This window comes from Xylaria bambusicola, assembly GCF_022495145.1.
Source record: "Xylaria bambusicola strain CBS 139988 unplaced genomic scaffold F5B22scaffold_13, whole genome shotgun sequence".
Lineage (NCBI taxonomy): Eukaryota > Fungi > Ascomycota > Sordariomycetes > Xylariales > Xylariaceae > Xylaria > Xylaria bambusicola.
Window position 1 is genome coordinate 201,047 of NW_025953566.1, and position 25,259 is coordinate 226,305.

General features: G+C 47.2%; 5 protein-coding genes across 5 annotated transcripts; 2 read left to right on the forward strand and 3 right to left on the reverse strand.

Annotated features, from left to right (window-relative positions):
• Positions 1-149: 149 nt before the first annotated feature.
• Positions 150-1,445, forward strand: F5B22DRAFT_75567 (uncharacterized protein). Its single transcript, XM_047980547.1, has one exon. The coding sequence runs from the start codon at positions 655-657 to the stop codon at positions 1,294-1,296; it is 642 nt and encodes a 213-aa protein (XP_047832298.1). The 5' UTR covers positions 150-654; the 3' UTR covers positions 1,297-1,445.
• Positions 1,446-1,594: 149 nt separating this feature from the next.
• F5B22DRAFT_644956 (T-complex protein 1) lies at positions 1,595-3,479 on the reverse strand (the record flags this gene model as incomplete). Its single annotated transcript, XM_047978511.1, has 5 exons — positions 1,595-1,687; positions 1,752-2,980; positions 3,036-3,244; positions 3,300-3,366; positions 3,455-3,479. 5 exons carry the CDS (start codon positions 3,477-3,479, stop codon positions 1,595-1,597), a joined length of 1,623 nt encoding a protein of 540 aa, XP_047832299.1.
• Positions 3,480-6,388: 2,909 nt separating this feature from the next.
• On the reverse strand, positions 6,389-7,935 carry F5B22DRAFT_654101 (uncharacterized protein; the record flags this gene model as incomplete). Its single annotated transcript, XM_047979775.1, has 4 exons — positions 6,389-7,105; positions 7,190-7,478; positions 7,618-7,754; positions 7,848-7,935. The coding sequence occupies 4 exons, from the start codon at positions 7,933-7,935 to the stop codon at positions 6,546-6,548; spliced, it is 1,074 nt and encodes a 357-aa protein (XP_047832300.1). The 3' UTR covers positions 6,389-6,545.
• A 2,018-nt stretch (positions 7,936-9,953) lies between these two features.
• On the forward strand, positions 9,954-12,580 carry F5B22DRAFT_600224 (class II aldolase). The gene is made up of 4 exons (XM_047974504.1): positions 9,954-10,553; positions 10,712-10,739; positions 10,813-11,124; positions 11,392-12,580. Exons 1-4 carry the CDS (start codon positions 10,497-10,499, stop codon positions 11,889-11,891), a joined length of 897 nt encoding a protein of 298 aa, XP_047832301.1. The 5' UTR covers positions 9,954-10,496; the 3' UTR covers positions 11,892-12,580.
• Positions 12,581-24,213: 11,633 nt separating this feature from the next.
• F5B22DRAFT_644960 (uncharacterized protein) lies at positions 24,214-24,681 on the reverse strand (the record flags this gene model as incomplete). Its single annotated transcript, XM_047978512.1, has 1 exon — positions 24,214-24,681. One exon carries the CDS (start codon positions 24,679-24,681, stop codon positions 24,214-24,216), a length of 468 nt encoding a protein of 155 aa, XP_047832302.1.
• Between the last annotated feature and the right edge of the window lie 578 nt (positions 24,682-25,259).

Sequence of the window (25,259 nt, forward strand, 5' to 3'; positions counted from 1 at the left end):
TTAGTGGTCTTAGGATCGCCTAATAACGGTGCTAGTGCTCATGTTGCTGCTGGGGCGGACGGAGGCGGACAGAGACGGGCAAGTTCCAGGCCAATGCAGTGCCAAGGCTAGGCGAGGTCACAGGGGGCTCAAACGCCCAGAAACACCCGACTGCTGACAAGATCGACCCCCTAATTGGCTGGTGCTTGGCTGGCAGCCAGATGCACAGTGGGATGCGTGGGATGGCCAGGGACCGCCATCATCATGGAGGGGCAGGGTCCCGGCGCCTCCCTACTTCGTAAGAGCTACGAGAGATGCCTGTCTAGGTCTAATCCAATTCTGGATGCTAGAAGCAACTTTTCCTTACCTCATCATCTTTAAAATACTACCATAACCACTTCCTCACTATGTACATGTAGTAACGCGGGCTCTTGATTTTCCTCGTCATTACCTTTGCGTTGCCATTGGTCCTTCGAAACAGGAGACATCGTATTATCCACGTGTGTGTGTATGTGAAACATTCCGTCTCGCGCCACCCGCCACAAGACGAGGCTATCACGCATCATCACACTCGTGATATTTGACAGCGAACAAACCATCACACCACCACTCTCTTCAACACACGCCACCTGTCTCTCTCCTAGTATCTGCGCACACGCAAAACAACAAACCACCATGTCCGGCGAAGGGCCCGAAAGCATTCCGACATCCGCAGACCCGCGGTCAAAGCGGCCTACGAAGAAGCGCGCTCTAACGCCCGTCTCGGCGCAAGCCAAAGAGCTTGACGTCCTCTTCGCCCACCCAGACCACGAGATCCGCACCGAGCGGCCCAACACGACGCCCCGCCTGGCAGCACCGCCCGAGATCGTCACGAACGTACAGGGTTCGAGCGCCGGCGCCGGCTCCGGCGAGTTCCACGTGTACAAGGCGAGCCGGCGGCGCGAGTACGAGCGGCTGCGGCGCATGGACGAGGAGGTTGTGAAGGAGACTGCGGACGCCGAGTTTGAGCGCGGGAAAGAGGAGCGGCTGCGCAAGGACGACGAGAAGACGCGCCGGAACCGCGAGAAGAGGGACAAGAAGCGGAAGGCAAGAGAACGCGCCAAGAATGGTGCAGGCGACGGGGGAGGTGGTGAAACCCGCAATCACAATGGGAATCAGGCGGCCGCGAAAAATGGCACGGCTGGGCCGATATCGCAGAATGGCGTCAAATCACGGATAGAACTAAAGAAAGACATGGACGACCGTGAAGAAATTGGCCAAGGCGCAATCGACCAGCCGATGGAAGAAACCAAAGGCATTGTCATCGAGGATGACTGACGGAGGAGATACGGGAGTGAAGGAAAATAAGGAAAGATACCCAGCATTGATTGAGACATATACCACAAGAACTGAGAAGAGTCCATCGCGATAATTAATGATGGCTACGTGTAGGAATAGCTAGCGGCAAAGCACGCCAAGATTGTACCATTATCACAAAGACCTAATTGCATGAGAAAGCCGACAGAGCCGTCTAATCTATCTTTGAACAACAATGTTTTTAAGGCCCGGGTGTTGATACAAGGGGTATATCCTTGACATATCTCGTAAACTATTCACTTTGAGACCTCAAGAGTATTTAGTCATCGCCTCCGCCGAGCCCAGCCGCGCCAACTTGCTGCGCTTTCTTCGCACTGCAGATATCATCCACTCTCAACAAGAGACAGGCAGCCTACTCCCGCGTTAGTAAGGTGATTTATGCGCCTCGCCTGGGTTATAAAGCAGGGAATGCTTACCTCGATAGCAGTTTTAATACTCTGCAGTTTGATAGCCTCTGGTTCCCAGATCCCGTACTCCTCCATATCTACGATCGTGCCTGTATCTCCATTGATTCCCCATGAGCTCTTACCCTCAGCGTGCTTAGCGCGCAGATCTGTAAGCACTCTGACAGGACTCGCGCCGGCATTTTGCACCAGCGTTCGCGGGATAACTTCCAAAGCCTCAGCAACCGCTTTATATGGCCATTGCTGAACACCCTCGATATTCCTCGCGAGTTGCCCTAGCCTGACAGAAACTGCCATTTCTGTCGCTCCACCACCAGGTGATAGTCGTGGATGGAATATGACGTTTCTAGCTACACCCATGGCATCCTGCAAGTTGCGTTCGATCTCGTTTAATATATCCTTGGAGGGGCCTCGGAGAAGAATCGTGCAAGCTTTCGGCGTTGTGCACTTTGTGAGGAAGGTAAAGTACTCATCACCGATTTTTTCAATCTCGAACAAACCGCATTTAGTACCAACATCTGATTCCTGAAGGTCGTCCACTCGGTTCACGATCGTGGCACCGGTGGCTCTAGCAATTCGGTTGTTGTCCGTCTTGCGAACTCTGCGAAGCGCGGTAATGTTCGCCTTCATGAAATAATGTTGTGCCAAGTCCGAAACACCCTTTTCAGTGATGACAAGGTCGGGGCTTAACGCTATGATGGCATCACACATCGACTTGACCTGCTCCTCTTCGATTTGTAGAATGGTGTTCCAGTCCTCTTCTTTGGTTATCTCAATGTTAGTCTGCGACTCGCCCTTCTTATACTCTAAAGGGCAGTCGAGCAAGACGATCCTTGGGTTTTCGATCCTTCTCCGCATCTTGGGATGGGTGATGTCTTTGTTGAGCATGACACCATCCAAGACCCTGCTGTCCTCAATCTCGCCACCGGGGATTTTCTCTACGCGCGCATATCTCTTGATATCCACCTCTTGCTTGCCATTGCCAATCTCCCACGACACAGTGCGAACGGCTTTGAGAGCAAGGCTGCACATCAGGTTAGACCATCGTGAGACGAATTTGGTACCAATCGAGGAGGATATTAAGCGGTTCATGGCCTCGTCGTCGTTGATGTCTATGGGTAGGGAAATCTCATCGACGATTTCGAGAGCGTCTTTTAGAGCATGTTTGAAGGCGGATATGATGATAACTGGGTGGATGTTTCTCTCAAGCTGAGGTAGGGCCTGTGCGAGAATCTCACCGCCTACGCGCTAGTCAGAACAAACACGGCGATAGATCTGATAGTTTGATGCACGTACCCAGGATTATCACTGTTGTTGTGCCATCTCCAACCTCCTCGTCTTGTGTCCTACTAAGCTCGATCATACTTTTGGCGGCAGGGTGGGACACCTCGATTTCTCGTAAGATGGCGTGGCCATCGTTGGTCAGCACAATGCCTCCCATGGGATCGAGTAGCATCTTCAACATGGCCTTGGGACCGAGACATGATCGAATGATGTCGGCAACGCTGAATGGAAAGATTAGTGGAAGCGGGGCATACGAGTAAGGAGGGAGAGTTGTACGTCTTTGCGGCAGCAATATTGGATATCTGAGCTTTCCGACCAGTTTGTCTCTCACCGCTCTGGGTGTCTACGGAAAGCTGTCAGTATGGGTGTTGGTGTTGACGCGGCGAGTGGCAGCAGAGCTTGAAAGGCTGGTTGGTCATGGAGGGGCTCACTCATAACCAAGACTGGGGCCTGCATTTTGAAAGAGGCCTGGCAGGCAGATTGTAGGGCAGTCTGGGAGAGTTTCAGGTTATAGTCTTAATTGTATGGAAGAAAGGTCTGGGAATCTTGAGTGCAGGATTCACGATATAGTATGGTTGCTCCCACACAATCAACGCGCCGTCGCCTAGCCTGCCTTTGGGAGAGCTTCAAAGTTGCTTTGGAGAAATAATTTCGCCGGTGTGGTACCCATCTGCAAGTAGGTACCTGGTACCTAAGGAACCTATCACCGCTGCGATAGGCAACCCCCCAGCTTAGGCGATAGCGTACATGCCTAGCTAGGTACCTTACCTACCCACGGGTACTTCACGAATCGCTGTTGAGTCAGGACTCCGGTTGGCCTCACTGCACTCAGTGCCTGCTTGCTCGAGCACTGTCTCTCGCCATTACGTGTACAGTATAATCAAACTAGACACACGTGGTAAGCCGCATATAAGTAGCACTGGTACCAACCCCCGGTGCAACCAGTCTGCTTTCATTACTAACATTAGAGATTTTCTAATTAGGCAAGTTCTTCCTATACAGTTATATCCTATATACCGAGGTTTTTAGATAAAACAGTACGTATAGGTATTTAAATGCTTTCGGCTATATATTGCATTAAGGTAAGAGCTATTAGGAATAAGGCGAATAGCTAAAATTAAAGGGAGCGGAATACCCCTCGAAACTACTGCGTCTAGCCAGCCCAACCCTAAAACATGTAGTACTATTAAAACGGTTTAAAAGCTCGGAGTTTAAACATAATTATAATAGCAAAAAATACATTTTAAATTAACTTAAATATTAACGCTAATAGTAACAGTATATAATTAAAAAAGGTATATATATACTTTATAACTATATATACTAAATACCTATATTATAAATTAAACTAATTATTAGTATTAATACTTTAATAATTATTAAGCTTATTAATTATTTTAAAGTTATATAAATATTCCTTAATATATTAATTATAAAAATTAATAATAAAATCTTTAAACTTACTTTATTATATTTTACCTTTATATATATATATTAAGTATATAAAAAGCTAATATAACCTTCTTTTATATTTAAAACTTCTTTTATAATTAAAAGTGGAAAAGGTTAAAGGAATCCTATAATAAAAAAATATTATTTACTTCCCTAATATAAATTCGCTTACCTTAAGCTTAATAATAACCTTTATATTACTTAATTTTAATACTTTTAAATAATTGTTAAAGTTTTACCTATTATTTATAAATTAATAAAAATTAATTAACTATATAAGCTTTAATAAAAGTAATAATAATTAATTATTTTAACTTTATAATTAATTTATAAAACATTTAACATAATATTAATTATTTATAAAATGCTTTAAATTAATAAAAGCTATATTATAAAGGTATAAAATTAATATATTAATTATTTTAATTATTATAAGAATAATTTAAACCCCTTTAAATAAATTAATAATATTTATTTTAATAATTTATATATAATAATTATTATAATAATTAAGCTTATAATAAATCTTTAATTAAAATTAATAAATTAAAAGCTATATTAATTATTTATATTATACTTTTAATATATATTATATTATTATTATTTAACTATCGGTAAAAGGCATTTAATTATTTAACCTTTTATTATTAATAAATATTTTTAATATTAATATAATAAAACCTTTTATTTTTATAATATAGGTTTATCTTAATATACTTTTACTTTTATTCGTTTTAATTTATTAAATAATAAAATTCGTTATATATTATTACTTTTATATAAGTTAAATAAATTGTCCTATTAAAGGATATACCATTACATTTATATACAATGGAAACCAGGCTCCAAACTTACCGCTTCTTATGGCTCAAGTTATAAGGCTCTGAACCAATGCTGCAGAAAGCCCGAACACATAGGTAGACACATAGACAGTTCGTCATCCGAGGTCGTCTTTCCAACTATTGTACTAGGTGCATAACATATCCCGCCCCTTATAGGATATACGCGCGAAGCTTATAATCAACTTTTAATCCGTACATCTTCAATCTTAACCTAGTAATACGGGAACCCTAGGCTATTATTATAGTATACCTAGCTTACTTACACTATTATAGTATATTAAAGATACCCATAAATACTTCGATTGGTACCCTTTTACGTATATTGTTTAGAGTTGTGGTCGAGATCGCCGGAGGTTAACAAAGCTAACTAAGTAAATGCCTTGGTGCCGTTAATCTGGACTCTTCATTACTCAGTAGCATAGCACCTTTGCTAACAACGCCTGAAGTTGGCCTTAGTAGGTGCCTATGTAGTCTAAGGAAGGTGTGCCAGTTGCCCTACCTAGCCGGTGGTAGCTGGCTAAAGCGTGTTTCACCATTATCAGCTATCGCAAAGAAAGTAAAAACACCGAATATGATCGTCGCACTGCTGCTGCGACTACATGTAGGTAACTCTACTACCCCACCTGCTAAAAAGGTACATACGTGGGCACCTAGGTATACTAAGTACCTATGTACCTAGGTAGGATGTAGTACTAGTCGGTACCTATGTATCTACTCCAGATGACCAGGTGTGGGTGCTTTCACAGTGTCTTCGTAGTCGTCTAGCTGTGGTTCGCGGCCATTCTTGATCATTGAACAGTCCTTCATTCATACCTACATAGTTGTAGGCTAGTAAAACTTATCCATGTCAGGTTCCTCTTGGCAGGCTAGCTTAGCGCGAGGCCCACGATACCTTCATTCACGTTCAAATACCTGCCCGGAAAAACTCCCAAAGCGGGCCCCCAAGGCCACGCCTAGCGCGAATACTTGCCAAGAAGAGTCTTACAGGGGGGTAGGGGAGTAGTGATATCTATTCTAATTGTAGTACGGAGTACACGAGCTATTGCAATATTTCAGCTTGGAGGGATACCCTGTTCTCTAACCCTGCTCAACCGTTGCTTATATAAGCTCCTGTCTGCTACCCATGACAATAAGTACTAGCTAACCTCCACCTAGACAATACGCATTTTGTCTAATTATCTCTTCTTCCAGGAGTTGGACGACGGTCTCGATTTCGTAGCCTTTGCTTCTAGGACGTTGGCGTCGGATCATCGCTGTGGCGTCTCTTCCTAGGGTAACTGATTGAAGTTCGTGGCAGAACACGGGGCGCAAACAGAGATTCTTTCTCAGCATATGTATTAGGCTTTTCTTCCTGTGCCGCAGATAGAGATCCTTTGTCAATATCGGTAGTAGAGCCATGGCCTCTACTTGGAGGTGGTCCGTGTTGCGGCAACGCACAGGGCGCAGAGGGAGATTCTTGCTGAGAACCAATACCAGCATCTTCATCGCTAGTTTTCTTTTCGACGGGACAGTTCGAAGCTGTCGTTGAGGCAATAATGGGAGGCGCGGATGGAGTCACGTCCCTGGTCATGTTTCCCAGAGTCGGTTTCGGGATTGGTTGACTGGCCAGCCTTTCTCGTGCTTGTGGAGGGGGGATAAATCCAGCAAAAGTAGCTCCCTGTTTACCTTTAATGATCGTACCATCTTTGAGCGTGCGCGTAACGTGTTGAGAGATTCCATCGCGGGGTCCCTCTCGCTTTGGTGAAGACTTTTTCACGTTCTCATTTTTTCCACTGGATGTCGGTGCTGCTTTCCATCGTCAGCGCCCTCGCATTCTTTTTGTGTCTTGATTTAGATTACGGTAGTTTGGTCTTGGTAGATGCAGCAACTTACACGGAGCACTATCTCTTGACGTTCGTGCTTTGTTATCGTCATCATCGTCGTCATCATCATCATCGTCGTCATCATCATCATCATAAGAACCATCGTCATCATCAGAATCAGAATCACACTTGCTATCCTCATCATCGTCATCCGCAGAACTAGTAGATCTCGTTTGAGGGCTAAGCCAAACTAGCTCAATCGCTTCATTTGATATATGGTCAGGCTGTGATAGGTTGTAGTCCGAAATATCTAACGTGTAATTTCGCTCGGGTACAAAGTTGTCGGACTCAGAGATAGGCTAACAATAGTCAGAATATTCATTCCATGGGGTAGTCAACGGACGATACTTAGAGGCACCGATGGTCCTCAAGCCAATGAAATGTCCACCGCCATTTTTGTCTCGGCCGAATTCAAAGGGAAACGTTGAATCAACTTACCCGTTTTTCATCGGGGGAGACTTCGAGATCGCCCGGGTCGAGCGGCTCCCCTGAACCATCATCCTCATCCGAGTTTTTTGAGCCGATATGAAGAGGAATTTCTGATGGCTCCTCAAGGTCATGCATGATTCGAAACGCTGCTCAAATTCAACAATAATTAGTAAGTTGTAATAGTTTTCTCGAACAAAGCGCCAAATTTTGTCGGTCTTTTCAGTACCTACTTCACTTACCTTGTAGGAATTGGGTAACAGGTGACAGCTTCCGAGCACTGTTAGTAGGTGGTGCCGATTCTGGATGTAGTGAGGCAAGTTCAACCATAGAAGGGAGTTAAAAGAGCGTCATCTAGTATCTGGCAGGGGAAGACGACTATATATGCAAGAGAGTATTCAATAGGAAGCAGCAAGCTTTCATGTCAAACTAACCTCCACTATCCTCCTGTATACCCAGATTCTAACCTTTTTCACTGTGAGATATGGGGGCTGCAGGAACGAAGCATTATGTTGTTAGGTTTGTCAAGGATATTCAAGGGGGACCCAACGGTCACATGAATATTCACGAACCACTTTCCGACTAGATCGTCATACCAGGGCACAAAGTCAGCTCTTAATACAACAAAAATTGTTACTTATATTTTCACGCGTACGTTGGAATTTGGGATGGGCATGCCACTAACACACTGGCCTCACATGATGTCGCGGGTCGATTAGAGGAGGGAGGATAGGGTTTAGTATACAGTAAGGTTGTTCTTGTTACGTGAAGTATGAAAATCTAGCATCTGATTCTAACCCGTAGTGTAGGGGAGTTTTTAAGCATAGTACAAAGCTGTAAACTCAGGAGCAATCTGCCTCCGGAAAGTCAGATATTGGGCCCAGATACAAGACCGATTGGAAGATTTATCGTTATAAGCCATGAAAACAGGAAAGGATAGAGCTTGTAGCATGCTTTGAAGAGAAAGACTCATCGTATTACTTGGCTGAAAGCAAAGTGATGTGGAATGACGACCACTTAGTTGATTTGAAGGTGTAGAAGCGGAAAAGAAGCATTCCACAAATCCTGGACAATCAGTACATGATATGCGGGATGTCATATAATTTGCCATCAACCTCTAGCAACTCTTGCTTATGGTATATGATAATACTAGATCACTAGGGCATAAAATGCTCTCGCTATCTCACTGGAAAAGACGGTGTGTATCCACAGAATACACTCAGGAAATCTGTCATCTTTGTGATAGCATTGAAGGTGCAAACACTCCAACATCAATGCTTGAAGTAATCCTTGCTACCTAGGAGTTTAATTTCCCAGAAATACAGGGAATTTACGCATCTTCGTACCTATTTAGATTCTCATTACGTCAGCAATAGATGTCTAGACGTTGTCTGAAACATATAAAACTAACTTCGGAATTAGGGAGCTGCTCGTGATCACCTAAAGTACCACGTATAATACAAGGTGTAAACCATTTCTGTATTGAAATACTCTATAACCTCTCCTCTGAGCAGGTTATCTGAAATTAATTACAGGAATAGCTGAACTAATATCCATGGCTAGGCTGAAGTTACTGATCACGTAAGTTGGCACTAAGATGCGCTTCGCAGCTAGTCTGACAAAACCCAGCAATCTTGTGCCACACGAGCTTGGGTACGGTGCTAGCCAGGTTTTCTCAGGCCTCATTGTATGTACTATCATGATTATCAATAGGCACGGAAGTGTTTCAATCTTCTCTTCGATTGGCAGAAGCTACGAAGACTCTAGCAGTCGAAAACGTCTTAAGCCGAGAATTCCTGGCAGCAACGGTGATTTTAATAGAGCCAACCCAAGCATGGAAATAGTTTTGTTTTTTATATCGCTAGGAAGACTGGAACTTAGTGCGTGTTCAGATTCCACCTAGGTTTCCAATCCATGGTGAGAGTTCGGCAATAAACCCTAACAATCCAACAGGCAGTCCGCGATCTCAGGCTACAACATCGAGATTCACTACATATATAGCCTGAGGCTAAGCACAAAGGTTTCGGAGAAACCTGTTGCATAACGACTATGACAGGGTATTCCCATGCCTGCAGCATTGACAAGGAGGCTTAGCTACATGGGAGTATTCTCTATCTGAGCAAGGCCAGGAGATTTCAGAAGGATATCGATCAAACGGATTAATCCGATGCTGTGTCAGTTACTGAGACCAGAGACGAAATCGAGGCCTCCCGGAGTTATCACGAGCATTGTCCTGGAAGGTAAGAAATATATGAACTAAGCAGTACAAAGCAGCGGAGTTTACTTTCATTTTCACCTGATACTGGTGTCGCATCGTTCTTCCATAAGAAACCGCGAGTATTAGGCTTGGGAGCTGCGCATATTAACCTCAGTCTCTTCACAATATGTAGACTGCAACTTCGCAAATAATCAATCAATGCTACATGATTGTGAAATAGGGATACGTATACAATCTAGCCTTTTCACTGCCCGACTGATGTTGCTATAAGCAAAGCAATATGAGTAGTGTAAATTGGGTTAACCCTTAAACTCAACTTACCTGATATGCCAATGGTAAGATACGACCGGATGTCGTTGGATCTCTCCACACAATCCGACGACTGCCGATCCCGGACCACAAGCGGGGAGACGGTGCCTCGCCACGTTACGTGGGACTCTCCGGAACCCCCGCAAGAACATTGACGCTAGATAGTTGGAGAGGCAGATTCTATGTCTAGCTTAGGGCGCGCGGTAAAACTCAGGGGGTCACGGATCATATCCCACCTCCATCTACACAATTCATAGAAGAAGGACGCCTATTGAAGGGAATACGATAACTTGGACTGTGGTTCAAAGTAGCGCGTCTTGCTCATTGACTATCTAGTTTGTCTAGCTTCTCAGCTGTCTTGACTATGGCACCTTCAGCAACAACTCAGGTTGTGCAGGCCACACAGCCAACTCCTTTAGAAGTCAGTCATCCCGTATTGAAAGCCATCCTCGGGATTGTATTACTTCCTAGGCGAATATCACTCGCTGCCCGGGGAGCATTGAACCCTCGTATACCTATACTTACGCTTTTCTGTGTATGCGGATGATAGCTGGCATAATACTGACGCCCAGGCCATAGGCGATCTCACACGGAAAGGTGATGCCAGGTAAGCGAAACGCCCGGCTCGAAAGCAGCTTCAACGAGTCGCCATCCAACAGAGCCTGACACTGTATGAAAAGGGATCCCGAGCTTCCCAACATTTGGCGCCGAACGACGCCACATATTGACGCACATGGCGGCGACGTTCCGCTTCTTTTCGCGCTGCGGGTTTACCGAGGGCCAATCCGGGCACATATCGGTGCGAGACCCAGAATACCCAGATCTGATGTGGATGAATCCGCTCGGCCGACACTTCGGCATGTTGACGGCTGGCGACATGATATGCCTCGAGATCGAGTCGGGTCGCGTGGCTGGTGGTAATACGTCGCGACCTGCGAATGCGGCTGGCTATCTGATCCACTCGGCCGTGCACAAGAGGCGGCCAGGCGACGGTACGTGATTACAACTTCCGTGGCTCAAGCTTGCTTATCTATCCATCTGTTTTATCTATCTGCCTCGTTCTGCGTTCGATGTGTCCCGATTGGCTCTATGTCTGTCGTCCGATCAGCGGAGTCTGCAATAATGCATGACGATATGTTTGTTATCATTGAATCTCCTCAGCCCGAACGGCTACGTGCAGACCGAGATACGGCAAAATGTCTACTCAGACGAGATCATACCTAGCTAACTAAGTGACTGACAACCCCGTCAACAAACAGTTCACGCCGTGTGCCACGCCCACACCATCGCAGGACGTGCGTGGAGCGCCTTCGCGCGACCCCTGGAGATGCTCAACCAAGATGTGTGCAACTTCCACAGTGCGCACGCAGTGTACGCGCGGTATGGTGGGATCGTGTTCGGTGCGGAGGAAGGCGAGCACATCGCCGCAGCCCTTGGTGATAGCAACAAGGGCGTTATTCTCATGAATCATGGCCTGTTGACCGTGGGCGCGACCGTTGACGAGGCAGGGTTCATGTTTGGGCTCATGGACCGCGCCTGTGCCATGCAGCTCCAGGTGGAGGCTGCCGCTGCCAACGGCTTGCCGAAACGCATTATCAGCGACGAGGAGGCCTCGTATAATTTCAAGATGGCCAGTGAGAAGCACGTGCTTTACCGCGAGGCGCAGCCTGATCTCGAGTTCGAGTTTGAGATGGCGGGCGGAGAGGACGTGCTCGCTAGGGGCTTTGATACCCTCCATCCTCTTAGTATAAGTAAATGAGAGCTGTGTATGTGCGCGTCTTTGCCTACCTTTTCGCAAACATGTGTGTGAGTGTGTATCTGTGTATCTGTGTATGTCGATCTGACTTGAACCGTCTTGGAGCCTGTCATCTCTCACGCAACAAGGTGCGTGATATATTCTCGTGACGAGCAATAAAGGTGGTGTACAGCAGAGCCGGATAGACGCATTATTCCCGCGTCACCGTCGATCTGTGACGACGGTTTCGTTGTGGAGGGGAGTATACGTATGTGAATTACTATCCACCTACCTCACCTCCTCCATTGGATGCACACCAGACGTGCTTGAATATCACCTAGGTACATTCACGGCCGATAACAGAAGCAAATATACACACACATACAGCAAGGGCGTCGCCATTCTTTGCTGGGTAGTTGACACACCGAGCCGGTTCTCTCCTTTCTATCCTGTGGCTAAATCATCTGCCTACTCTTTCGCTTGTCGCATCTTGCATGTTTCCGAGAAGAAGCCTTGATGTCGTGCATGCCCGGGGAGCCACACCCGGAAGATCTCGAAGCAACCTCATGGGAAGCGGGGGGGGGGCCAGGAAGAAATTTAACCGCAATGACTGATCTGAAGTGAACTGACAGAGTGACCGGACTGGACCAGTCTAGCACGTGAGGTACCGCAAGGCAAGCGATATTATCGCAATATACAATTATCTACGTACATGGCAGGCGAAAAGTGATGCAACCCCTACGTACATTTGAATGGGTTTGAACATGGTCTCGTTCGTTCGTGCAGTTCCGTGTATCTACATACCTAGTATCTGCCTTGTCTTGCATTTTACCTACCCCCGACGGCCGATTAAGCCTCCAACGGGAGATTCCGCAATGACGCTGTCAGCAAGACGCTGCACTCCCTCCTCATGCACACTCTCCTATCGGCACGTAATATACATTAGATGATAGTCAGCTGTGCATATAGCCTACCTAGTTAAACCCTCGACCCTTACTTACAGGTATGTAGGTAATTCGCGTGAATAGGACGTGATAGATAACGACGTCAACCTCGGCGACGATCCCTCGTATCTGCTCATACAGAACATCGGATAGAGATAAATTGCCAGGGAGGAAACAAGTTAATTTTCAACTGACATAATTAGCAGCAATGAGAGACGTGCAAATTTTAAGGTTAATACGGGGGAGACAAGGAGATATTGCCAGAATAGGCAAACACTGCGCCATCGTGTAAAATCCTACTGGGGAAGCAAATTTGCACGAACTTGTGATGATGAACTCCGAGATCCAGGGCCGGCGGAGATTCTCAGGAACTATACTAGTGCACAACATATTGCCTTCACTACCGAACTACACCACATCACAGAGAGCATTCAGGGTTGAAAAGTGGCGTGGTTCGAAGCTTGTTTGGAGGGTTTTCTTGCCAGTACCAGGGGTTCAGATCGTATCTGCATCTGTGCCTCTAACTCGCTTCGTTCGAGCTTGAATACCCTGCCTGATTGCATACTATTCAAGGTTTTCAGATCGCCTGCAGGAAAGTTTCAGTGTTTTTTATTTTATTTTATTTCAACAGATCTAGCATCAAGAATTAAAGGAGGTATATCATGTATAAGTATGTATACCTATAGTCTAAGTAGATACAATGTATGTGTGTCATCGAACGATCCTCGGCAATCCCCTACCCTGTGACGAGGGGAGGTTTTGGGCCGATGTTACGCTACACCTCTCGTCTGACGATCGAATGACTCCTCCTTCCTCTCCGGTCTGATCTCAGGACATGGGAAAAAAATTCCCCGGACGCCATCTATTGGTTCTTCTACCAAGATCTCATAAGTATATCTCGATTTTAAAATAAATCCTCATACTAGGGTTTGGGGGCAGTAAGGCCAAGGTAGGTTAGGTATATAGACAGCGTAGATTAAACCTGAGATTTCAGTGGCATAATTATGTGATCTGTACTCGGAAGTTTGAGGGAAAATTTTTTTTTTTTTGCCCCATATCTCGGTTTCCGTGTCGTGTCTTCGTCGGTGGCGACCTGGGGGCGTTATCAGTCTGCTACTACACATTTACTATCATGCCTTTCGCTTGTGTTTGGTCTATCTCTTGTGATCCCCCCGCGAAATAGAGATATATTATGGAGAGAAGGTTGCAATGGACGTAGCCGCGGGCCCTACTGCACTTGCAAGGGGATGACGGCATGAACAGGTAGAGAGGGTGCGTCGTTTGGCTCCTCAGGACGTCGTATTCCGCGCAGCGCCCCCTGCATGGCACATACTTGTAGATAGATGCAACAATATGGCGTAGAAATGGATGCTACTGTACAAAGGGCAGTTCATATTGATTAATGGAATATCAACCAGGCGGATTGTGAGTTAATGAGAGGTTTCATAACAACTAGAACCACTACTGCGCTCCTTCGCTGTCGCCGTGTCCGACGAGGGCTCCTGTTGGAGATCAGCGTATCATCTGTTTCTCATTCTGCATCTGCTTGCGTGAACGGAGGTGGAACAGGGTAACATCGTGAGTAGTAAACAAGCTGATCAGTGCCGTAAATCATTCACAACCCTTATCATTCTGCATCCACCATCGTCCGGGGAAAATCCACTTCCATTCTTCCCTTGGGTGACTGGTCGTCGTCATTCTGGTGGGCTTTGGCTTGCCTTCGTTCGCACATGGTGACAGATCTCAACCAGAGGGACTTCACACCCTTCGGAAGAAACACCCCACCATAGTAATTCGATCCCGCTGTGCCCTGCCAGAGCAGCAGTAGACATGTGGAGGGTGACATTGTCCTCTTCAAGAGGCCAGTTCATCCACCCGGGGACACCCGTAGGCCAGCAATCCAGTATGCGCAACAGTATCAGCTGTACGCAAGTAGCGTACCATAATTCACATCGCGGGTAGTGCGGCCAATAGAAGCTCACCCTCCCGATAGATGCCGAATAGCTTCGATCCTCAACATATCGAGCCTCGGAAAGAAAGGTAGCGAAAGGACCTTACAGTAGGTAGCCGACACTAGCTGTGCAGCGGGTAACATGGCCTCACTTCGTCAGGCCTTGCTATTTTGAGGCAACTCTGTGTAGACTGCTTATCAAAAGTAGTAAACGAGGAGCAAGGGCAAAATACATTGGCCCACTCGCGCGCGTCTACACTACCTATTTAAATTAGAGAGTCTCTTACCCGCGCAAGCATGGCGTAGCGTGTACTAAGAGAGCTATCTCAATCGCTTGCGATGAGGGACCTGAATCTCTATCAGTGTGGGACTACCTACTGGCAGGGTTCTCGCTTGCCCTGAGTCAACCGTCGGACTTGACGATGCAATGCTGCGCAACCTGGAAAACAGCAGACTAAAATAAAGATAGGGGGTACCGGTAGTGGATCGGCCTGGGAAGATTTGTTTACTATCGTGTCGTGTACTCAACCGCGGGCCTCAGGGAGAATCGCAAATGTCAGGGCCACATGCAAACACATGGCAGCTGTAGGATTCACGATGGAGACGCTGTTGCCCTGAGAGGGACCTCTCAATAAAATTCCCGTCCTCTGACGATTTGTACCTGCGGATCAACTGGGGGCCGCCGCCGCCGCCGCCCCCCATCTGCGACCTGGCGACCTTTTACTGGCCCGGGTTGACGAGGCCCTGCCTGCTCCGAGGCCCCTTGGAACAGACCGTGAAAAGCGCCGCAAGCAAATAGATGCAAGTAGTGCCTCGCGAACTGCATTATTCGTCATAGGCAACAATTCGCTCAGCATGCTGCCATGCTCACCGAACCCGATAAGTGACGAACCTGAATACGCGGACTTCTGGGCGAAGTGGCCGGCGGATGTAGCGCATGTATCGCAGTGGATTGCGCTACCGTAGACAGGACGGGGACGGAATGGGAACTTAGGTAAGCCGTGGGGGTACATTCCGAGGTATTATTCTCTGTGACGACTCAAGAGTTTCTTTACTCTTAGCAGAGCCGGCTTGCTCATCAATCTGGTAGCCTTAGCATCTTTATTGATGAACTTCCTGGTCTATCGGTAGTGTATTGACCCTGTATCGACTCAGTATCGTGAAGAGACCACTGGCCAATAACACTCAAGACATACCCGGTAGTATATTGTATAAAGCCCCATCGGCTGTTTATGCAATGTTTATGAATCTTGGTTCGAGTGGGGGGAGACGTGAAAACCACAAGTCCTTGGGCGTCGACTTAACAAGTCGCAGCATTTAGTCTCGGGGTGTGGGAATATCGCAACACAGGTAGGTACATGGATCTCTTGGGAGTTTCTCTACTTGAGGGCTAGTACCGTACTATACCCCTGCTTGTGGACGCCTGTCATCCCTAGTCCATCTGCCTTGCTCGGTTATCTATGGGGATGAAAGCTTGGCAGCTTTCCTTCACCGAGCAAATCTCTAGCTCTAAAAAAATAATTATTTATTTTTGAGCAAGTACAGCGTCGCTTGGGAAGAAGTCCAACTACCTAGCAATGCAACGGGATGTCTGCCTACCAATTGACTCATTCGCCTAGTGTAAGTTGGGTGGTATCGTAGTAGAGTTGCCGAGAGACGTCGGTGCAAAATCCAAACGAGCACTTTTTTTTTTTTCACGTCAGGAATGTGCAATACTAGGTACTAATTCGAGCACAGATGTGCACTAATTTGCCTTAAGGATATTGCCGTATGGTGTGTGCCTTGTCCTACACCTGCCCAGGGTGATACTCTGCACTGTATCATGGATATATCACCTTTCAGAGACTACCTACACACATACCTAACCTAGTGTGCTCCGTAGTCAGTACACTACATCTGCGTATATACATACATGCCCATGAACAGCCTATAGATAGGACCTTGCAACATTTAGCGAGGTGTGGTGCCGAAGTAGGTACCTACGAAGCTACCTATGGTACCATACAAGAGATTGGTTCAACCCAGCGTGAGTCACATCGACCTTAGAGGTAAGGCTCGGCAATAAAACACGTATTGATGGAGATGGATGGTCAAGAAAGGGTAAGAGGAAAGGGATAGCTAAGCGCCCCTCGATATCTCGATTGGGAAGGCTCCTGTCGATAGGCACTCGATCACGACAGGATATGCGAGGGCAGTACCTAGCTATCTGCTTCACTCCGTCACATTTGGCGGACCACGGCAAAAACATGTCTTGCGGGTAAGCCTGCCTGGCTATCTATTGTATACGGCATTGCTTCCAGAACGAACATTCAAGGGCTTCTCGAAGCTTGTCTTGTCCCGTTCATGATACTAGCTCTGTCTCATTCCAGCCTCATCGCCGATGACAAGAAATGTGAGGCGTCCGAACTTGTTTAGCTGTGTCTTTCCAAGGCTAGCTCACGTACGTAAGGTCTCGATGGTGTCATTGGGTGGTCCATTGTACGTGCCGCCTAGGTACGTGTCGCTCACCATTAATACTGTGCCGTTCTCAGGATTTGAGTGACAAGAGCAAGACAAACCAGCCTTGCATGACAGTAGGTCCTGTCCAGGCAATTAGTTGTACACTAGCTCGTCCGTCAGAGGGGTCAGAATGCTCGCCCGGCCAGAGGAGAGTCAATGTGTAGGTAGCTTGGCTAAGTAGGTAGATACCGTTAGTACATGTCGGTAGCTGTCAACAGAAAACGAGGATGCATCACGGCGGAACCCGGATTGAGGCGCCGTAGAGCGACTGTGGAATGGAATGGTGGATGAAACAAGCGGGAATGAGGATGGCGGAGCCTTTCTGGGTCGGTTCCTATTAGCTCTGGGCGGAGCCGCCTAATAAATTGATTGCACTTGTTAAGTCAACTTGGCTTAATTCACACAAGACGAGACTGGCTTGACTGGCTGGAGTGTCAGTGAGCCAGTATGTACTGTGATGAAATCGTGATTTGACTGTAACCCACTGTATTCATTGATTCATTCAAGGAGTGAACGGTAACAGCTGGTATTCAGGGTAAGGTAAGGTGAGGTCAGATACACTACATGGCTGAGTCACACAGCTTGGGTGGAGCTAGCGGAGCTCCGAAGGAAGGAAGCAAGAAAAAAAAAAAATAAAAGAGGTCCCAATGCCCGACAGTCTATGTTTATGCGTCATCTTGTTTACCGTAAGTCCTGATGAAAGGGAGCAAAAGAGAGAGGGAAAATTTTTCACTCTTCATTGCGTCGTAGGGTCTCACTGGAGTTTCGCTCATGACATGATCCCGGAATTCCTTGGGTCGCCCAATTGATCAGAAACCAGAGTAAATTGGAGGAGATTCAAGCACGGACCATCTGACTATTCCATGCACATGGATTGCTTGGTGAAAGGCGACAGCGTAACACTTACTAAGTACTTAAGTAGGTAGGCAGGTAGTGTAAGGCTACAGGGAACGGCCTATGGCAAATGGGCGGCAACTGTCAGCGGGCTTCACTTTTACTTCTGGCATCGGTTGACAATTCACGTCCGGTTGGTTAGCAGGTAGTACCTCATTTAGGCGAAACACGTAGTACTCAATTGCCTTTCTAGTTCCCTGTTCCAATCAAGGGAACACTCGAGGTGTGTTGTTATTGTGTTTGGGTTATTCAGGACTGATGAAGGCATATGACCGTTCCACTTTAAGGTCATTCTTGTGAAAATCGGTAATTCATAAGTGAAATTTGACTTGTATAAACAGGTAAAGATGAATGCTCCACTGGGCCACCACTTGTCAGCGCGACGTTCTTCCAACAAGCCAAGCTCGACGAAAGGCCCTGTGCCTGGGCAGCTGTCAATGCAAGAGTGACAGGCTCGGGAGTGTGAGACAGGCCAGCCAAAGTCCGTTTACTGAGACAATGCTTGCAAAGTGGTATCGGGACCTTCCGCAATTGGCGTATCTCTAGCCTGTCTATGTTTTTGTTTTCTTTTCTGCAGCCCTCGAACTATCTACTATACACTGCATATCTACTCCTACCAGCACTTGAGACATGGACTGCGCTACGTGACAATTCGGGAAAGGGGTTCAGAGACGAATGAGATTCCTTGCTGAGCGAGAGCCAGCCCCGCACGTCACTATGTCTGTCTGGTCGTGGCGAGGGGAGCCAGCCAGCCAACTTTACCTACCTACGTAAGAGCAAATAGAGCAGAGCAAAGGCTAAATCACAGACGGTAAGGAAAAGCCGAGGAATGGAAAACGTGGCACGACAATTTCCGAACTCAGCACGGAGCGTTGACGACTATGGGCCGAGGGCTGGGCTTTTGGAATGCACTAGACGTCCAGCCTGAGTGACGCCCAAGACCAGAGGCGAATGACAGCCCTCGTTGCCTTGGGCACGGCAGCCTCTCGACCCTTCGGCTGGGCATGATGGCTGTCACTACTGCCCGAGTGGGGGTTTCGCTAGGTTTAGCCACCGAGGAGGAGCTCCGTTTCGTGGCATAAGTGAGGCCCTGATGCCAATGCTATGTCGTGCCGTGCCGATTGGCAATGGCGTCGTGGAAGGGCAACCGTACTACGGATAATAGGCGACGCCTCGGGGGCGTGGAAGAACGATAGGCCCCCATCCCATAGCTGATAGATCTTATAGTGCGACGGCCCCCTCGGATCGGCTTGCGGCAGTGACAAGGCCGATCTGTGATGCAGGAGGGCGATGGCATACCTACTTGACATACTATATGACTGACCCCCGGCTGCATAACCAGTAGCCACGTTCCATCCGGCTCGACACGCTGTATCATCATAGCAAGAGCCTTACTTGGTATTCCACATTGTTCCATACAGTTTCCCTTGAAAGGGTTGTCATAATATCCATATAAAAGTCATATTCATCACGTAGCTGTAACATTGGCATGGTAGACAAGACCCAGTACTGCGTTTCGGACGCGGGCTTCGGTCATTCACTGTTTTGACGATAAACCTTGCTAAGAGAGACGACAGCTTAGATAGCATAACAAATAAGGTGAGACAGGCGAACAAAAACGGACTGTTGCAGCTCATAGTGAAGAACTTTTCGTCAGCATTCCTAGCAATCAGCGTCTTAGAGCTGCAGGCATTGCTTGTGTAAGTATTGCTTCGTCGCTTTCACTTGCTTGCAAGACTTGGAGGCTAAATGTTAGTGCAGTGTAGTTGCGTGTAGTCTGGTGTAGTGTAGTCGAGCGTTCTCTTTTCTTTTCTTTTTTTCTTCCTGCTTGCTAGGTCAATCCTGGGAATGATTCGCATGACAGCCCGGAGATTTGGCTCGCAGGAACCGAAGCAGGTAGCTGGCTGGCTGAATTTCGTGCATATCCTTTAAATGCCTACATACAGTAGCTAGATATAACAGAATATATATGCTTGGGTAGTACCAAGTAGGTGTGCAAATAAGTTGTTATATACCGTACAGTGCCTGGTATATATATATATATATACCATCCAAGGCATATACGATCCACCGATATTTGGAACAGACAATCCAATCTGGTCCAGTGCTGCTGTGGTTGGGTAGGTCTTCATTCCTCGCCATCAGCTCATAACGAAATCATGAAACAAAACGGGCCCAATGCTGACAATGCAGGAATAGCATGAATTATGATGCTGGGCCGTTGTCTCGAATAGAAACACTAACTGCGGGCTTACCCTATTGGCTGGCTTTTTTAGGACGACGTCATTTGCTGGTCGCACCCAAACACATTATCTGTACACAACTTGGTGCAGATAAGAAAGAGACTTGCTGAGCTGTTCGCTCTTGGCACCATACTATCTGGCTTGTTCCTGGATCGGTCGGACTCGACGGATTGGTACAAAACTGCATGCGTGTGAGAGTCTAGAACCATTCAGCGTCGGGCGTCTGCTCCATGGCATCACTCTGCAGGCATCGAGAATGAGTGGTGTGTGCCGTGCTAGGTACTATCAATGGAGAGAGTAAACCTCGTCAATTCTGCAAATTGCAAATTTGCCACCTGCACTAGGTATTCATGTTGGTGTCCGGTTGAATTCCAGCCGAGAGATCAAGAGAAGCGAAGATGGTGAGAGAAAAAATTTTCATCTCTCTCGGTTGTCTGAAACAGACCATTGCTAGATAGTAGGCACGAAATATACGTCGTTCTGAATAGACAGACACCCTCTCTACACGTACGCACTAGGATACCATGGTACGCTGTATTACATATACTACCAGCTTTTATGCCGCCGAACCAGCCAGCTTCCTGTGGCAAGTTACTTTGTAGTAAACGAGTGTAACATATAAACGACTCTGGCTAGACCAACACAGCCGTAATAAAAAACTTATAAAGCTGCATAAACGTGCGATGGAAAAAAAAAAACTAAAAAAAAAACTCATTCATCGTGATGTAAGCTACGCTAAATATGCCAGCATGCATACTGTAGTTGTAGCGACTGGACGATATCACAAATTGGGGTCTGGGAGCATATGAATCTAGTACCACCGAATTGATAGGATGAGCGAGCAGAAAATTTTTTCTCCTCTGAGTTGACATTTGCTCATTTCCTCGTAGTAGTTGTCAAATACAGTATTAGGAATGCAGTCAGTGAACTAGTCGCAAGGTGCTCTTCCTCACCCAACGCCACCAAAATGGTCGCCGTCTATGGGCTTCGAGACAAACCCTCTGGAAGACTGTGATAAATAACTTCTTTTTTAAGGTATCATAGCTCGGATCAGAAATTCTGCGTCCATCGTAAAAGGCCGGGAGTTGCCCAGTTTTTAGTACTTGTCGATCACTGACTAACTAGCACGCTTAGCATCCTATTTACGGTTCTCTTAGGGACTACTATCCAGGAAGCAGGCTGTGTTTGTACACTAGACCAGGCACTTAGATAAATGAACATGTCCTGCGTCGCGTAACTGCTGACACGTATATACTAGTATATACTTATCTCCTACCTCGACGAGGCAAATCCAAGCTCCATATAAGTGATGTAGGTATACCGGTACCAGGTACGTACGGATGATCTTACTGTAGCTCAAGCTTAGGGAAAATTCTAGCTTAGTTAGCTATAATTAGTGTGTGTGTGTGTGTGTGTGTGTGTTTGCGATCTGCAACCAGCCGTCTCTCGATAACGTTCAGGAGTTGAGCAATCGTGACCGGATGCAATGCGGAGTTGGTTCCTATCGGTTAACGACCTTCTTACCTTTTACCTGTTCCTTTTCCTTTTACTCCGGGGTGGTGCCACCCCTCCACGATGGTCTGCTGTTCTGGGTTTAGTATTGCTCTAGCACCATCTCGAAAGGAAAAGGCGCTGCGACCAAGATACAGTAGTAGGTGTACTAAATGGTCTAAATAGTTCCCAACATTAGTGCCGGAAACCCCCATGGGCTGCTGCACTCGAAAGTCGATGGTGGGAGGAGGGGACACTTCGGCTGGGACCGCGGCCGGGAAGAGCTTTTCAGTCTGGGTCTGGGGGAGGAGACGACCGCCGCCCGCGGACTACGGCAGCGAGAACGCAGAGTCGTATTGTCGCACAGAGCCGTCAATTGACCACTCAAGTCGACGACTGAGCCTCCTCCATTCCCTATCTTGTGTCTTCGTCGCACTAGCGATGTTGCATCTCGTCCTGTACCTACTGTAGTGTACGTACTACCAGCCCCGGCTGGCCGTTGACAAGAACACATGAATTACTATGCACAAAAGAATAAGGGGACGTCTGTCCAACACTTTTTCGTATTCGCTCGCTAGGCGGTTTTCACTTACCATCAGATAGTTTGTAGTATCGCAATATGTGCGCAGCTCGGCTGTATTGTGCATCCGTGTTGCCTGTCCACCGTAGCATTTGGCCGATACCTAAAATATATCTCCTGTTAAGCTACTTAGCTTTGTGCAATAGCTCACCAGACGAGAAGAAAAAAAAAAATTGACGACGGGATTAATCAGTTCAGTATTACAAACAAATGCTGAGGCCATTCACACCCGCCGAGCTCGCAGTCGGGATAAGCCGCAGTCAGTCATCCATTCCGAACCATCGTGGTACGATCTTGATGTTAGATTTTCTCATCTTTTCGTAACCACCGGTCTCGGACGGATCGTCGCCACCCCGAATGTCGGCTCTGGCCGCCAGTCATATCGTTACTGAGGGAAGACAGACCCCATTTCATTTGAAACTCAAACACCACTAGATGGGACAGTGCCAAATGGAGTTTTGAGAATTCGATGCGGACCGGAGCCGTGTTAGTCATCCTTTCTTTATACACTTATGTAGTATTCTTTGTTTGCTTGCTCATGTGCTGGAAGTACCTACGCTAGTAGAGGTAGTGTCTTTGATTTGCTAGATAGTGCCATAATGGTGTGCTGGATACCAAAGTCTTGGCGATCAGACGAGCAGAGTCGTGCCATACCAGTAGGCTCAGAAAACGACGATCGGTTCAATACTGTAGGTTGGTGAGTAATACCACCAACCGATTCTACCTAGCACTGAGTTCATAGCTTGATGAGCACGGGATGTGCAATATCATCGTGGCCGGAACTATCGGTGGTCATACAAGTGACTTCGGAACAGATCGGTCGAGCAGGCCATGTCTGGGGTATCCTGGGCTGCCATATGCCGAGAACCGTGCTCTAGGGGTAGCCTGCTAAGACTTCAGAGAACTGTTGGCATCCTGTCTGTGGTGCTCCGTTCAATACCTACGACGAAGTAACACCAATCAATTTCATAGCAACTACACCCTGTACTCCATGATCTACGTCGGTGGCGAGGACCAGAAATACTTGCAATAATATTAAAATCACTCTGGTCATGTTTGGATGGGAACAAAATCTGAGGGGCTCGAATCCTAGTCAATTCAGAGTCATACTTGGTTGCGTCCGCAAGCTCTTTGCAGATCTGCTGAAGGCAGTCTCTGTCAGCAAAAGGCGATTTATCGCCCGCAATAGAACCAAGCCCCATCAATCCAGCAAAACTGGATAAGCCCTCGATAGGCTTGTCGGCCTGTCCTTTCCAACAATAATTGTAACACATAGTTAACAAGTCCTTTCCATGATAGCTCCTACTCCTAATCCTGCCAAATTGGCATGTTACAATCCGGTCCCAAACCCCAAGGTCCCAGGTATCGAGGCGCCATGCATAATAAAACAACAATGGTATCTTGGGCTTTCTCAAGATACCAAAGTAATCCGTAGTTCCTCCCGTGAGGCAGTGTCTTGCGCCAATAGTAAGGAGCAGCCCAAGACAGAATCCCGCAATAACCCAAAAACTTTTTATGATGCTGTGCTCCGGTATATGCTCTTGTACAATGAATAATGAAAATAATGTAGTGTTTCTGGCTCATCATGCTAGAGTCGTTCTCTGAATAAAATGATAAATTCGAATAAGTGGTGCGTAGGATGGTGGAAAAGTCGAGGAGCTTGTAGACCGCTTCGACATGGCAACTCAGAATCGAATCTGTGGTGATAATCTATTGAACACCATGAAGGACCTGGGCCTCGTGCTTAGCAAGATCGGCGCCGGTTTTGAGTTCGGGCGTGCTCGAAAGAGCTAGCGTAATCTCTCAGGTGCTTCTTCGTCTTGTCGGACATCGGAGAGCTCTCGCTACCCGTCGATGAAGTACTTCCCAGAGAGCATAGGCTGCTGTGCGAACTTGAGGGTGTCAGGCCAGCGCCGGATGATGACGACCCAGAGCGGGTCGAGATGTGAGATTGTGGTAGGGGCGTCGAGCCGTAAGGTTGAGCGTTGGTAAAGTCGTAGGCTGGCGGTAGGTAGAACTTTGTTTGGTTCCTCGGTACACTCCATCGATAGGATGGGCTGGCAACGCCTGGTGAACCTGTGGTTGTGTTGAGCGAAGTCGAGGAGGACTCGAAGTCCCGAAGCCTGCATGCCTCTGAGCAGTATAAAGAGCCATCTGTTTGCCTGTCGCAGTAGAGGCAGAATTCAGGTTCCCATGACGGATCAGAAGACATCTTGGAGGATGGTCTTGACGGGTTCGATAGACGGGTATATGTGGTGGTGTGTTGGTACATGTATACGGTGTGGTGGTGTTCAAAATCGCAAATTTAATACACACTTGTTGTCCCAGTCGACAATGTTAAAGCAAGCAGTGACAATGAAAATAATAGTGGTGGTGGTGGCGGTTGTTCTTGTCTTCGTCGTCGTTATGGGTGGTGTGTGTATAAGACGAGACGGCGGGACGGGGGAGAGCCGTGAACGATGTCGTTCATGAAGCAAGAGAGGATTGTGTCATGGACGTTTGAGTCGAAGCAGCGTGGAGTTGTAGGAGAAGAAGAGAGAGGAAGAGGATTATGGAGAAGAGGAGAGGCAGGAGTTTATGACTAGGCGGCAGTATTGAAGTTGGGAAGAGGTGGAGGAAACGAGGTTCATTTGTATCAAGCTCTCGCTCGCTCCCGCAGTCAATCCGGGGTGGGTAACTGAGTACCACTGACTGACTGTACCGTTGTACCTACTGTACCACCGGTGCGTCAGGGTACGTACCGTACCTCTCAGGCCAGGAAGGTGTACGTAGGTACCTCGTAGCGGGGCG

Coding starts and splice junctions, on each gene's coding strand:
- F5B22DRAFT_600224 (XM_047974504.1), top strand. CDS start 10,497: ATGGCACCTTCAGCAACAACTCAGGTTGTGCAGGCCACACAGCCAACT. Junction 10,554..10,711: donor CACAGCCAACTCCTTTAGAA/GTCAGTCATCCC, acceptor CCCAGGCCATAG/GCGATCTCACACGGAAAGGT. Junction 10,740..10,812: donor ACACGGAAAGGTGATGCCAG/GTAAGCGAAACG, acceptor CTGTATGAAAAG/GGATCCCGAGCTTCCCAACA.
- F5B22DRAFT_75567 (XM_047980547.1), top strand. CDS start 655: ATGTCCGGCGAAGGGCCCGAAAGCATTCCGACATCCGCAGACCCGCGG.